General features: G+C 43.1%; 1 protein-coding gene across 1 annotated transcript in view; it reads left to right on the top strand.

Moving 5' to 3' along the window:
• The first annotated feature begins 1,025 nt into the window (after positions 1–1,025).
• The window catches only part of kif14 (kinesin family member 14), a 45,882-nt gene continuing 32,639 nt past the window's right edge, over positions 1,026–14,268 (top strand). Inside the window, exons 1-12 of the mRNA XM_080771350.1 lie at positions 1,026–1,111; positions 2,687–3,660; positions 3,946–4,273; positions 4,681–4,935; positions 5,736–5,823; positions 6,442–6,540; positions 7,606–7,658; positions 7,763–7,793; positions 8,291–8,398; positions 9,364–9,480; positions 9,934–10,052; positions 11,183–11,355. Of these exons, the coding sequence (XP_080627476.1) occupies positions 2,787–3,660; positions 3,946–4,273; positions 4,681–4,935; positions 5,736–5,823; positions 6,442–6,540; positions 7,606–7,658; positions 7,763–7,793; positions 8,291–8,398; positions 9,364–9,480; positions 9,934–10,052; positions 11,183–11,355 (2,245 nt within the window). The 5' untranslated portion in view covers positions 1,026–1,111; positions 2,687–2,786. The remainder of the gene's footprint in view (positions 1,112–2,686; positions 3,661–3,945; positions 4,274–4,680; positions 4,936–5,735; positions 5,824–6,441; positions 6,541–7,605; positions 7,659–7,762; positions 7,794–8,290; positions 8,399–9,363; positions 9,481–9,933; positions 10,053–11,182; positions 11,356–14,268) is intronic.

Here is a 14,268-nt window from a genome sequence, read left to right as displayed (position 1 = left end):
GTATTTGTCCCTAACCCAGTAACCCCCATCTGAAAATGTTTCGTGACAGGGGAGCGCCCCGTAGCAGATTTATGATGTTAGAATGTTCAAAAACATTCCAAATATTCCACATTTTTGGGGTGAAATAGCAGATCTACAATAATCATATAGCTACAGAGAATGACTCCATGATGTTCTGAGGGGAAATGAATAGGGTCAATAATCATACTGATGCTACAGAGAAGTGTACAGTAACATTTGACATCACAATAAGGGGGAGCTCCTTGACATAAACATCTCACACTGACTAGGCCTAATTATTATTGAAGGTGGTAGCCTGCCTCAGGAGGTTAATTGCATCTGTAGCTCAGCATCAGCAAGCCCCACCTCAGGACACTGTCCTTCAAGCAACACTAAGGAGACCAAGGTGTCATCAAGGGTCTGCACTGACTGAATGACTTGGCGAGTCACCGCCAAGACACTATACAGATAATATCCACACAAGCCTCCATGTCTTCTCTGCAGCCAATCCAGGTGCCGAAATCCACATGTCAAAAGGTTGCAACGCCATCAAAAGCTCCATTCTCCAAAGCTGGTTGCCTGGCCGAAGCCCACCTTGTGTTCAACATGCATCATTGTGGATACAACTGAAGCTTTTGTGTGGAAATTAGACAAGAAAATATTTTCAAATTTGGGAAATTGTGACAAATGTTCCACCACTGGGATTTCTTAGGACTTTTGATATGTTATTGCTAACATATATGAAACAAAAAAAGTTTTCTGTTGCTATTTGTTTTGAGGTTAACCCATATACAGTATATATATATCTATGGTTAACCCCCACAAAAAAACACAAAGCAGCTTTACAAAAAGAGAAGCCTCAATTCGCTTATAACAAGCGGACATGGCAATACTGCTTGAAGCCATCCACCCATAGATCCACCCAGAGCCAATAGAAGGCTCTGGATCCGCAAAAAAAAAGAGAAAGAATTCAGCCAATCGCTTCTGGTCTTTGAACGACTGTTTGAATTGAAGCGGGTGAAGGCGGAAGAGATTCTAGTAGAGAGACTCCGACAGGCGACAACAACAAGAGAGAAGAGGAGAACTCCAACTTCCAAGCTGAACGAAAAAGGTTAAACACAAGTAGTTGTTTTGCATTTAATGGGAAATAAGTTTCATTCGCGCTTGATGTGGGTTTAGTTACTGAGCGGCGATGGCGTCGCAGTTGCCGTGTAAATAATTCCGTCCGTTTGTTTGTGGAAGGCACGCGTTAGCGTAGCCCAAACATTTAGATTCTCGTAGAGGTTTTTTTCGATTCTGACGAAATTCGTCAGAATCGGAAAAAAAACTTACGAGAATCTAAATGTTTGGGGCTAGCGTTAGCGTAGCCCCGCTTGGAACTGGGCTAGTAGTACTTAGAGTACCGGTATATATTAAGGGCTAGTAGCGTTAGCGTTATCGCTGGAGGGTGATGAATGATGATAATGGACCCGTCCCCTTGTTTACCTTTTCTGTGCTTGTTTGGGGAGACCGGCGTCCCAAATACAGAAAAGGTTTTGATTGATTGATTGAAATATTTATTAACAGTTTGTAGATTTACAGTACATTTCAAGCACAAACTCAATACAAAGACTGTTAACTGTGAGTGGACGACCCAATTAAGCATTACACTTGTTTACAACAGGGTCCACATTGTTCAATTCATCAAAAGGTAATCGAGGGTCCCGAAAAGGGCTGCTAGACAACAGCCATTAACAGCCAACAGTACATTTTAGGACATGTTATGTAAAAGTACTGTACTGTACTTGGGTACACTTTTGAGGAATGAATGTATTGGGAGTGTTTCCAAATTTCAATACTTCTGCTCCGTGCGTCATGTGAACCATGGCTACTCCGCTATGTGGATACCGGTAATAATAATAATAATAATACACTTGAGCTGTATGCATGCTTGGGCTATTTTCAAAGCATTTGAAAACATTATCGGACATTCTGCAAAACGAGTACTTTTACGTTTTATTTGATTTTGTATTGATCTGTACTCTTATGATTTTTCCATCTATCAATCACTTTCGGCACTGAAGCATGTTTTTATGTGAATACTTTTGTACATTTTAGTATTTGAGTATTGTGATATAATTGGTACTTTTACAGTAATAAATAGGACTACTTTTCCCCACCAAATGAGTACTTTTCATATCACTGACAACCGTTGTGGTGTGTTTCGTATGTTACTGCTTTCAACAATGTGATGTATTGGTATCGGATAAATGAATGAGCATTTGTTGTGCTTTCATCAATACATTCATTTCAGGTGATTATTTGTCAAAGTGTTGGAGTTTGTAAGTGCTCGTTGAAAATCACTTACCGTTAACTGTCGTTACCACCTGTTTTGAAATGGCACTTAATGCAAGAGACAGCAGGACGTTACGTGATTGAAACATGACTCTTGGGGCTGTATTTTGCGTGTCTTAAGTACCAGGTCTTATTCCCTAACTTGAGTAAACTAAAGACCTGGAGGCGTGATCAATGCCATTTGGCTATTCTGAGTGGCCAAAGAGCATTGATCACGCCTCCAGGTCTTTAGTTTACTCAAGTTAGGGAATAAGACCTGGTGCTTAAGACACGCAAAATACAGCCCTTGATCTGGTCTGTCAAGCCCATCTGCTAAATGTCTAAACTGCACATTTCTCTTTAATGTTTTCAGGGAAATCTTGTCTCGATGTTGAAGAAATTCTCCTACTTGAGTTACTGTGACTTGAGGATTTTCTTTTAAGTTAAATATAGTTTTTAGCAGCCAAGGCGCCATGTCATTATTTTCGTTGCCTGCCAGGAAGCATACAGCCTATTATGACCACCTCTTGGACACGGCGGCAACGACGACTGCTGCCCGGGAGCATCAGGCTCAAAAAGCAACTGGTACGACGAGCAAAAATGACTCCAGGTCAACAGACTCCTCATCGGACGACAGCAGATCATCGGTGGATGCAAGCAAACAAATTAACAGGACCTATGTTATCCCGGTACCGTCTCAGAGCAGTGGCAGTGCCACCACGCCTACCCGTAGTCGCCTGACGCTACAAAAGAGAAAAACCGGAGGAGCAGACAAAACGATGACCGAAAACGTCCAAATCACCGCCTCCACCTCCGCCACCCCGGCACCTGAGAAAAGGCTGACTTTACAGCGCAGAGCCGGGTCAGTCGATAGAATGGGAAGTGACGTTGGTAAGAGTGCACAGGGAGCGCGGCGGGTCAACGTCACCACGGACCCACAACAGTCCAAAGGTTTCGTCCGCTCCGCCAGTCTGAGAGACGCGTCGACCTCCAAGGCGAAAGCGCATCAGGTCACTGCTCCGGTAAACGCGCCCGGTAAAGGTGTGGTCGTGCCAGAGAGCAGGACACCCTCCTCGACCAATGGCAGGTCCCTTGCGGTCCCGGCAAACCTAGAGGACAAATCCAAAACCTACTCGACTCCTAACCGGAAGACTACCTTTGAGAAGATCTCGGCAAAGAAGGACATGTTCGAGAAGCTGGGGAGGAAGGAAGTCCCAAAGGGGGTGGCAGCCAAGTCTGCAAACTTGGCAGCACCGAAGGTGATGCGGACGCAACCGCCTGGAGGAGCTATGCAACCGCCTGGAGGAGCTATGCCCACTCCAACACCAAGGATGAAGATCTCTGCAGGTCAGTGATGGAAGGAGTAGTCGGATCTATTTTTTTAACCTGAGTAAAAGGCCACCATGTAAACTTCTATGATTGAAATACTATCAAGTACTAATCTTTAAAAATGGCAGATCTACCTAGTAGCAGCTCACAACGCATTGCGATGCATTGTGATTGGCCCATTTTCAAATTAAGAATCTACAGTAACTAAATTGTTCACATCTTGCAGTGGACTATAAGTATAAAGGAAAAAAAAACAGTACTTGAGTAAATGTACTTACTTACTTCCCTCCTATCTGTCTGCAGGTTTGCAGAAGTCAAGCACCACCTCGAACGCCACTGTGCCAGCCGCTCCAGCCTCGGTACCGGCCGCCAGCGCCCCAGCCGCTCCAGCCTCGGTACCGGCCGCCAGCGCCCCAGCCGCTCCAGCCTCGGTACCGGCCGCCTGTGCCCCAGCCGCTCCAGCCTCGGTACCGGCCGCCAGCGCCCCAGCCACTCCAGCCTCGGTACCGACGCCCGTCAGTGTGGAGCCCCTGGTGCGAACGCACGAGGTCCTAGGGCAGCAGCAGCACTCCCAGAACCTGGAGAACAGTGCAGTTACTGTAGCAGTCCGACTCCGTCCGTTCAACACCATGTATGTAATGTTTACCTCTATTGTGTTGTGCCTTTTAGGTTGTACGGTTTGGATAATATCATAATGTAACGGTAGTTACAGTTGGAAATATGGCAAATTTAGTCAAATGCAAAATGCTGAAATGTGGAAAGCTTGTAGAGGAAAATTCGGTTCAGCAGAAATGGCGAGGAGAGATGCAACTGAAAGGAAATATCATGGTATAATAAATGTTGATAATAAATCAATATTTATATGTCCATGACAATGTTGTGGAATGCTAGAATATTATGCAATAGAGATTAGGTGCAAAAATAGTGTTGCTAATGTTAGAATACACCATAATTACCACACCATAATATTATTGCAGCTGCAAGTATACCGGATATGTGAACATGTCATTCCTTCATGTTCATCCCTGTACATTTTAGGGAGAAGAAAGACAAAGCTGTGCAGGTTGTTTTCATGAAGAACAAAGAGACAGTTATCCACCACCCAGTCTCCAAACAGACCCACACCTTTGCTTATGACTTCTCCTTCTGTTCGGTGGATGAGAGCGACTCAGAGTTTGCCAGCCAACAGACGGTGTATGAAACTCTCGCTAGGCCTCTCCTGGAGAGAGCCTTTGAAGGCTTCAACACCTGCCTGTTTGCCTATGGGCAAACTGGCTCTGGGAAGTCCTACACGTATGTACCTGCGCACTAACTGTAATAAAGAGGGAATACTGCATTCCAGGCCATGGATGTGTTAGTTTACAGCTGCCATACCTGTGTCATCATGTGCTCTGTATTATGTACTGCATAGGCCTAAACCTTAACCTTGTACTGTGAGTGACTATTGACCTTTGACTTGTTTAAAACATTAAAGGGAGGAAGAACAATTCTACCACAGGTCGTTTCGAGGAAGCAATCTGATTGGTTGAAACAGCCTTCTAGCCGTGGGTTAAACCAGCACTGTTCACCACCTAATCAAAACAAAGAATTCAGCTCCCAGAGCGCTAGCAAACTTGGTGGCTAGGCTAGCTAGTTTCTTGTGAAGGTTGTGGTCGTAGTGACTACATCTGTCATTAAAAAAATATATTCTTTCAGCGATTTTAATAGTTTTAAGGGTAACTGTGGTAGAATTGCAATATTACACTCGAGGGTGTGGGTTAACGTGATTATTGCCACTTCAGTGATGCTTAATGGCACCTGATCCCAACTAACATATTTGATCAAAATTGCATTAAATCATTTATTCAGATCTAGTCTCTTGGGACGGACTGTAGATGGGGTCCCAAATTGATTCAGCTCTGATTTGGGAAAAACACCATAGGGTACAATACACCCACTCTGGGTGTAAATGTGTGATTTAAGTTATGATTAAATGTATAACTTCCAACTTGTCATGCAGGTGTTCAATTAATATGATCAAATTGTCTTTTTTATGGAAGGACACTGTTCATTGATAACGTGTTGTCTTTTGTTTAACCCCGTCTCTCCTGCAGCATGATGGGCTTTGGCGAACAGACGGGTGTCATCCCCAGGTTCTGCGCAGAGCTCTTCTCCAGACTGTCCACTATACAGAACACTGAGGTACTGTTACTGTACCAGGACGTCTGGTTCTTCTGATAATGTCTCAGATTTATATAGAGCTAGGAGGAGGATTTCAACTTTATTAGGATAAACACAGGGGTACTGTTTCATTTCATATTTATTTATTTCATTTCAGTTATGGTTTTTACATACTTTTTTTTACATATTCCAAATCTGAAAAGAAAAGGAGCAGGAAGAAGATAAATCTTATTTATACCTATCAAAATAAAACAACTAACCCTAACCCTCACCCTCACCCTAAAAAGAGAACAACAAGACGAAATAACATAGAGCTCAACAAGAGAACAAGCAAAAACAAAACAAAACAACGCTGAAGGAACAAAATAACACTTATCTAACCTATTTCATATTTTATCATTTTTTCCTTTTTAAACACTTTCTTAAACTGAAACACTGTTGTACAACTTTTCAACTCCTGGTTTTTTGAATTCCATAACTTTATACCTGTGACAGAAGTGCACATTTGTTTTAGTGTAGTCCGGGCGAACAGATGTTTAAAATCATGTCTTCTTCTATGGTCCTCATCCTCTGAGCTAAACACAAATGACTCCTGTTTGAAGCGGTATCTTTCAAAGTGCTTGTTTGTGTTCCTCCCAGGTGACATGTCACCTGGAGATGAGCTACTTCGAGGTCTACAATGAGAAGATCCATGACCTGCTGGTGGCCAGGGAAGAACCCAGCCAGAAGAGGATGCCTGTAAGTGTTTTAGAACTTTAACTAACCTCCGGCCACATATAGTCGATATTTATGACTGGTCTGTTTTTCCTCTTCAACTTTACCTTCCAGCAACTTTGGCTGATAGCCACGATTTGACCGCTCTGCTCATTTTACATGCCACAGCGTGACTCTCTGAGAATGGTAGATCTACAAGCTTGAGGATTAGCTGTTTTAGGCAACTGACACCGCTGTACAACACTAATAAATCAGCCTTTATTAGACATAATAACATTAACATAACACCTTTATTGCTGGTGTACTACTGCCACCCAGTGGCATGCTGGCAGAACTACAGTAGACTTTGTGCCGCAGTGAACGAAGCCAACTGACCCAAAAAAAGGGCATTTATGTAGCGCTTTTATCCAAAGTGCTTTACATAGACTGTGCATTACATTCACACACACATTCATACACTGATGCCGGAGGAAACCAGAAGAAGCATTAAATGCATGTTTATTTTTTATAGCAATATCTTAACTCACTGACTTACTTATATCTTAAAGGACAACTTTAGATTTATTCAACCAAGGTTCATGTTTTAGTTTGTTATTAGATAAAGTAAAAGATGAGTGTTAATCTTTTTTCATTTGCTGCTTTCTTTCGTTTTTTTTATGGTTTACTATAGTCCTAATAAACGCCAGGAAATTACATCTGGCCACAAGATCACAGGATCTACTGAATGTGAAGGTAGCCTACTGGGGGAAGGCTTATACTGTGTGTATAGGCTCAATATGTCAGTTTGTCACATTCAATAGATCCCGTGATCTTTTGTGGCCAGATGTAATTTCCTGGCGTTTATTAGGACTATAGTAAACAATAAAAAAATAAATCACCATCAAATTGTGTTAAAAAATACATATTTAGCCCCATGCTCGAATGCCCCTGCCCCCCTGTCGTCAAAAACTGCTAAAATCCCTAAAACGAAAGAAAGCAGCAAATGAAAGAAAATGAACCTTTTAGTTTCTCTAATAACAACCTAAAACATGATCCTTGGTTGAAAAAAACTAAAGTTGTCCATTAAATCCTTTTTTTGTTGTCTTCTAGTTGAGGGTGAGGGAACATCCTATCCATGGACCCTACGTTGAGGAACTGTCTGCGTAAGAAGCCATTCATATCAGACTTCACAATGTCTCTTTGTACAGTAGGATGTTTTTCTGTGGTCATCTGCAGAATTTCTTACGTTCAGTTTTTTCCTCAACAGGCACGTGGTGAGCTCTTACAGGGACATTCAGGTACGTTCTAAATGCTGCGTTACGACTGGCAGCTAACAAAAGATGGAAAGCTACTGTTGTACAGTACACCGCATATTTGTAGCTGAATTTGAAACGAGCTCAACTTTTTTGCAGCCTCTGGAGTGTTGTAATGTCGCTGGCCTACAATGACAAATAATGTAGCCTGTATCTGACGGCGTGTTCACACCATCTGCCAGATACAGACTATGCATGGTAGTTATGTGCTATGTCCGGCTGTCCGCTAATGCATTATGACCAGCACTTATAACACTTCACATAACCTTCTTGTACGGAGTTGTTAGTTGGGCTTGATTGCACATAGAGCATTATGAAGCCTTATACAGTTTTATTTGTTTTATTTAAATGCATTATAAAGGTGATTATAAGGCACTGTAGACCTGATTTTGAGTAAAGTGTTACCACCTTTTTTTAAATCAATTGGTTCAGTCCAGAGACTCCAGGAACATTCATTGTAACCTGCACTGTCTTGATCTCAGGTTTGGCTGGAGCTGGGGAACAAGCAGAGAGCCACCGCTGCCACAGGCATGAATGACAAGAGTTCCAGATCACACTCCGTCTTCACCCTCATCATGACCCAGACAAAGGTACACACTCTACTGTGTGTGTGTGTGTGTGTGTGTGTGTGTGTGTGCATGCATGCTGATGCACACGCATCAGGTTTGAAAATTGTCACCCTTTGCCCTGCTGGCCTTAATGGGAATGTCGTCATAGGCTGATTTAAAAAAAACAACAACAAAAAAGCAGATATACACTCTTGCGACGTGATGGGACATGTGTAATACTCTGGCAGCCATGATTTTGACAGATCTATTTGTGAGTTATTGTACCAGACACATTGTTATAATCTTGCATATTACTTTACTGATGCCAAAGGTCTGTTTAAATATATTTGAATTTCATGGTCAAACGACTCACTAAAGTGCATTACAGTGCATAATACTAACCACCCCTTTTCCATTGCGTTGTGACGGTTGGAAGTTGTCAACAAAAAACTCACACATAAAAAAAACTAACACACCAACGGCATTCAGATTCTGACTAGGACGATTCTTGTTGGAGTCACATGCATTTAATTCAGGGTTTTTTTGCCACATTTCCTCCTGACTGCCTTTATTTGACCATTAATCAGCATAACTGACTTGCTCATGGGATTCCATTTTAATCACTAGCTTGTAGATGGGCTTTTTTCGTTTATTTTAAGATTGGGCTATTTTCATTTATTTAAAGTTTGGACCATTTGAAGTCGTCAAACTAGAAATATGTTTGGAAGCATCGTCTATACAATTTGAATAGTCTCGGATATTTCATATGAAAGCCAAGGTTAGAGCCTCAATCTGCAATTTCTTCACCTGGTTGGCAGTATGACCAGCAGGGACAATATTACTAAAACATCATAATTTAATTAATTTTACGGTGTGTTAATTGTTCAGGAATATGCATGCGTGTTCCTTTCCACACCGCTTCACAAATCATTAGGACTATTATTGGTCATACAAACATTCTCAGTGGTGATATTTAACTTCTCTTCCATCCGTGCGCGTGCACGCAGACGGAGTTTGTGGAGGGTGAAGAGCATGACCACCGGATCACCAGTCGGATCAACCTGGTGGATCTGGCAGGCAGCGAGCGCTGCAAGACGGCCAAAACCAGTGGAGACCGCCTCAGGGTAACGTTATAATATACACTACTTTCTACTGTACAGAAGAAACCTTTCAACCCACTCTCTTAAGCCCACCACACACCGGCTGCGTCTGCCGCGCGGCAACGCGTCGCGCCACAGACGGTCGCAGGCGGTTTTACACATGTAGACCTAATGCTAACCTCTACTAGTAATTTTCATATAGGATTGATATTATACATTTTAGTATGCTGTGGATATTGCGATTCACATGCCACCATTATACAATGAAGTGTAACACGGGTAGTTAATCAGAGTAATTGAATCAGTTGGTTATAAAATAATAATTTGTTTTTGTTTGTATTAAATAATAATAATAAAAAAAAAAAACATAACCTTCTTCTCAATTATTTGTTTAGACTACATTAAGCATTTTAGAGGTTCTAAATGCTCATATATTTATATTTTCGATAAATTACTAAATGTGCTATGTTGGTGCAGGAGGGTTCCAGCATCAACAAGTCCCTGATGACCCTGGGGAAGGTGATCTACGCGCTGTCGGAACAGGCACTGACGAAGAGGAAATGCTTCATCCCGTACCGAGACTCTGTCCTCACTTGGTGAGAAATTGTGTTCATTCATTATTACACTATTATGCAAAACAACTTGACACTCCCAGCCCTGTAGATTTTAATGCGTGTTGTTAAATACCTGACTATAGTTACACCTCTCCCCATATGTATGGTATTGGTGGAATTGTGTTGGGGAAAAATAGTCGAGCTAATTGTTGGCACGAACTTGAGTGCAGTCATTTGTTGAATCCGATGAATCTAAAAAAAGGCCATAGTCTGACCAGGGCTACTGGCTGGTGCTTAAGGAGAGTCTTTGGGGCGAGTACAGGCTTTAGTTCCGACATACTATTGGTCCGAGTGTCACAACTTCCTCAAACCCTAACCGAAACCACAAACACGGGATGTTCGACTGCATGTCCGACCGCTGTTCCCGCATGTTGGATCTTTGGTGTCGGATATGCGTGTGCACCCCCTTTGAGCTGTTTTTACGATTTATTTTGAGAGTCTTTGAGCTGTTCGTTTGTCCCTGGTTGCAGGCTGCTTAAGGAGAGTCTTTGGGCGAGTATAGGCTTTAGTTCCGACATACTATTGGTCCGAGTGTCATTAGACCGACAACTTCCTCAAACCCTAACCGAAACCACAGACACGGGAGCAGCTCATGTTCGACTGCATGTCCGACCGCTGTTCCCGCATGTTGGATCTTTGGTGTCGGATCTGCGTGTGCAGTGTGCACCCCCTTTGAGCTGTTTTTACGATTTTTTTTTTTAGAGTCTTTGAGCTGTTCGTTTGTCCCTGGTTGCAGGCTGCTTAAGGAGAGTCTTTGAGCTGTTGGTTTGTCCCTGGTTGCAGGCTGCTTAAGGAGAGTCTTTGAGCTGTTGGTTTGTCCCTGGTTGCAGGCTGCTTAAGGAGAGTCTTTGATCTGTTCGTTTGTCCCTGGTTGCAGGCTGCTTAAGGAGAGTCTTTGAGCTGTTCGTTTGTCCCTGGTTGCAGGCTGCTTAAGGAGAGTCTTTGAGCTGTTGGTTTGTCCCTGGTTGCAGGCTGCTTAAGGAGAGTCTTTGAGCTGTTCGTTTGTCCCTGGTTGCAGGCTGCTTAAGGAGAGTCTTTGAGCTGTTCGTTTGTCCCTGGTTGCAGGCTGCTTAAGGAGAGTCTTTGAGCTGTTCGTTTGTCCCTGGTTGCAGGCTGCTTAAGGAGAGTCTCGGTGGCAACTCTAAGACCACCATGATCGCCACGCTGAGCCCGGCCGCCAGCAACACGGAGGAGACCATCAGCACGCTCCGTTACGCCCAGCAGGCCCGCATGATCATCAACCTCGCCAAGGTCAACGAGGACACGAACGCCAGGCTGATCCGAGGTCAGAGACGCACCACAGTGCGCAAGCGCGTGCACACACTCTCTCTCACTCTTCGGTTAGGATTTGGGAACCGGAAACCACATTTGGACCGGTTTCCAGAATCTGTTTTAGCACACTGTCGGAGCTGGTACTATATGTGGACTTTCTCATCTGCTATACAATTACACCAGTAAGACGCGCAAACGCGGGAAGCGAACGCAGCTCATACATATTTGGTTTTTTTAAAGATTTATTTTTAATTAAGTTAAGTTATTTTTAAGTTACGTTTTTAACTTAGCCATAACCATATAAGGAGTCCCCAAAGCAGCTATACGTCCAAATATGGAGTGTGTTGCATCAATCACAAACAAATCACTCGGCTCCATATATGGGCGGGGGGGGGGACACACGGACACACGGACAGACAGACATGATCTGCTAGGTCTCATAGTAAGTGCTCACTGCGTTCGCAAATACAAAGACACTAGAAGTAGGGTTGGGATTCGTTAGGGTTGGGATTCGGTTCCGGATCCTTACCGGATCCCTCTTACACCTCTTGAGCCCCATTGCCCCCGCTGGCGGGGGCAGCGGCTGTTCACCTCATGAACAGCTCTCGGCGGGTAAATGGAGAGCCAATTGGTCTCCGGTTCCAACTCCGATGTTTTTGATTCTCCCCCCTGGATCCCCCTGGGGTTTAAGTTAACGGTTCCCTTAACGGATCCTAATATTATTTATTTCCCTTTTTTCTGACATAGATTATGCTTATATTATAACTAACCTAATAAAGTACATAATAAACACAAATTCATGAATTACCGGTAAATTATTTAAAATGCACTTTACAATTATGAGGTGGCACTATTATTTAAACTTCACCACCAGCTAGCCACCACAATATCATTGTTATTTGTTAAACGCTGGGCTCTCAACAGTCACGCGATAAATTTAGAGCCAAATCAAAAGCAGTTGAGTTGCTTATAAGTTGTAAAAATAAGTGCAGACAAATTGATTCGGCTCTATAGTTGACATGATTCATACAATATATCAGACAGAAAGACGTTGAGTCATTGGCGTTCTAAATTAACACCATTAACAGTTGTACAATACGCCGAATGAAAAGCTCTGTAGACGTTAGTAGTTTTTATTTTCTATTACGTTACTAGCCTGGGGAAAGTGAACCAGCATTGCATCATTCTCGTCCCCCGCCGTCTGTGGTGGAGCTGTGGGTAGAGCAGGCACGGCTTTCCGCATGGCTCTCAAACGCGGTGTGCCCAGATTATTCTCCTGAGTTGTGGACTCGTGTAGGCATGAAATTGCATGCAAAGTCTGGACAAATATTGGCTACTTTCAATATTTATTCCCAGTAAAGGAGTGTTTAAAATATAATGTCCATTGTCATTTTATAGAATCAAATACTTTGATTCTATTGAAAATATAGAAGAGTATCCAAGGCACTCTGTTCCAGTGAGGTGAAAAACAACCTTTATTGTAAGTTTAAGGCATGGCAAAGATCATTCATTACACAAAAAGGGAGGACCATCGACGTGTTTCGCCAATCAGCCTTCGTCAGGGTCCCAATTCTATTGTCCTAAAAACGGGTCACATACTGCTCTGGCAGGATCTTGGATGAAGTACAACTTCAGCAGGGCTATTTATATTTCATGGCAGCAGACCGTAGATGGTGCGGCCATCTGGGAAGCTCACCAGTACAAGGTGTCCCTGAGCAAGACGCTGAACCTCTAGCCTTTCAGAGCCAGACGGTCAAAGCTTCCCACCAAAACATCTAAATTCAATGTAGAGTCTAGAACAGCGGTGAAGTCCTAACTGAACACTGACAAACCTATGCCTACTGCTTTGGAAATTAATCTTATCACACCGTTAAATCTTTTTTTTCTTTAATATATTTTTTATCCCATGATTTTGTAACCCATTTTTCACCCCTGTGCCAATCATCTAATGTGATCCTGGGCTCTACACACCCTCCGCCAACCTGGGGAGAGCAACGGACTTGAACTCATGCTTCCTTCATGCCTGAGTGTCCAAGTTGCTCCTTTACACCTGACAGGGGGGAGTTTCCCTGGTTGGACGTAGCGCGTGAAAGGAACACGTTATTCCAACCAGTTCCTTTCCCCTCCATCAGGCGCCCCGGCTGGCCAGGGGGAGGCAGTTTAGAGACCGTTAAATCTTGAGTTGTTTTGCCACCCATTTTTGGAGAATTCAGAAAAGAAATATATATTTTTAATGGCATTGAATCATTTAATTAACACCGTGACCCGACTCTCCCTCAGTGGACTGCATCCTATTGTTGTTTGACATGCAGTCCCTCTGTCTGCATCGGTTGTTAATTTGTTTGCTTGTGGAAATTCATTCCTTTGTGCACTCACTGCGTTGTCACTGTTTGTATTACTCTCTCCTTGTATGGACTGAATGTCTCAAAGTACAGTAGAATTTGAGAAATGGACCATTTGTGAGGACCATTTTCCTGGTCCTCACAAGAGTAACTGTGGTTTTATGGTTGCAAAAAGCTCCTTAGGATTACAATTGGGGAAACAAATCTTTTCCCAATACCTAACCTAACCAACACAAATCTTTTCCTATTTTATACGTGGTAGTTGTCCGGTGGTGTCGCACACCAAATAATGTCAGATCTACAAGCTCACCACGTCACAGTGTGGCATGTTGTGAGTTTGTATTTTGACTTTGACTTTAGACTTGCACCTTGTGGTTAGCCCATTCTGAACGGGAACCCATTTTGGTGTTAGCACCATGTTATGCTTTAGCTATTGAAAAATAGCAGATCTACAAGCTCATAGCGCGCCACCGAGTGGCGCGCTATGAGCTTGCAGGTCTGCTATTTTTGAAAAATCGAAGAACGACGATGGGTTCATCAGACCAGCGTGTGTCCAGTGGAAACCTCGTATGAATCTGATCTCA

This window comes from Protomyctophum bolini (genome assembly GCF_963924005.1).
Source record: "Protomyctophum bolini genome assembly, chromosome: 8".
Taxonomy (NCBI): domain Eukaryota; kingdom Metazoa; phylum Chordata; class Actinopteri; order Myctophiformes; family Myctophidae; genus Protomyctophum; species Protomyctophum bolini.
This window is presented reverse-complemented; position numbering and strand designations above follow the sequence as displayed.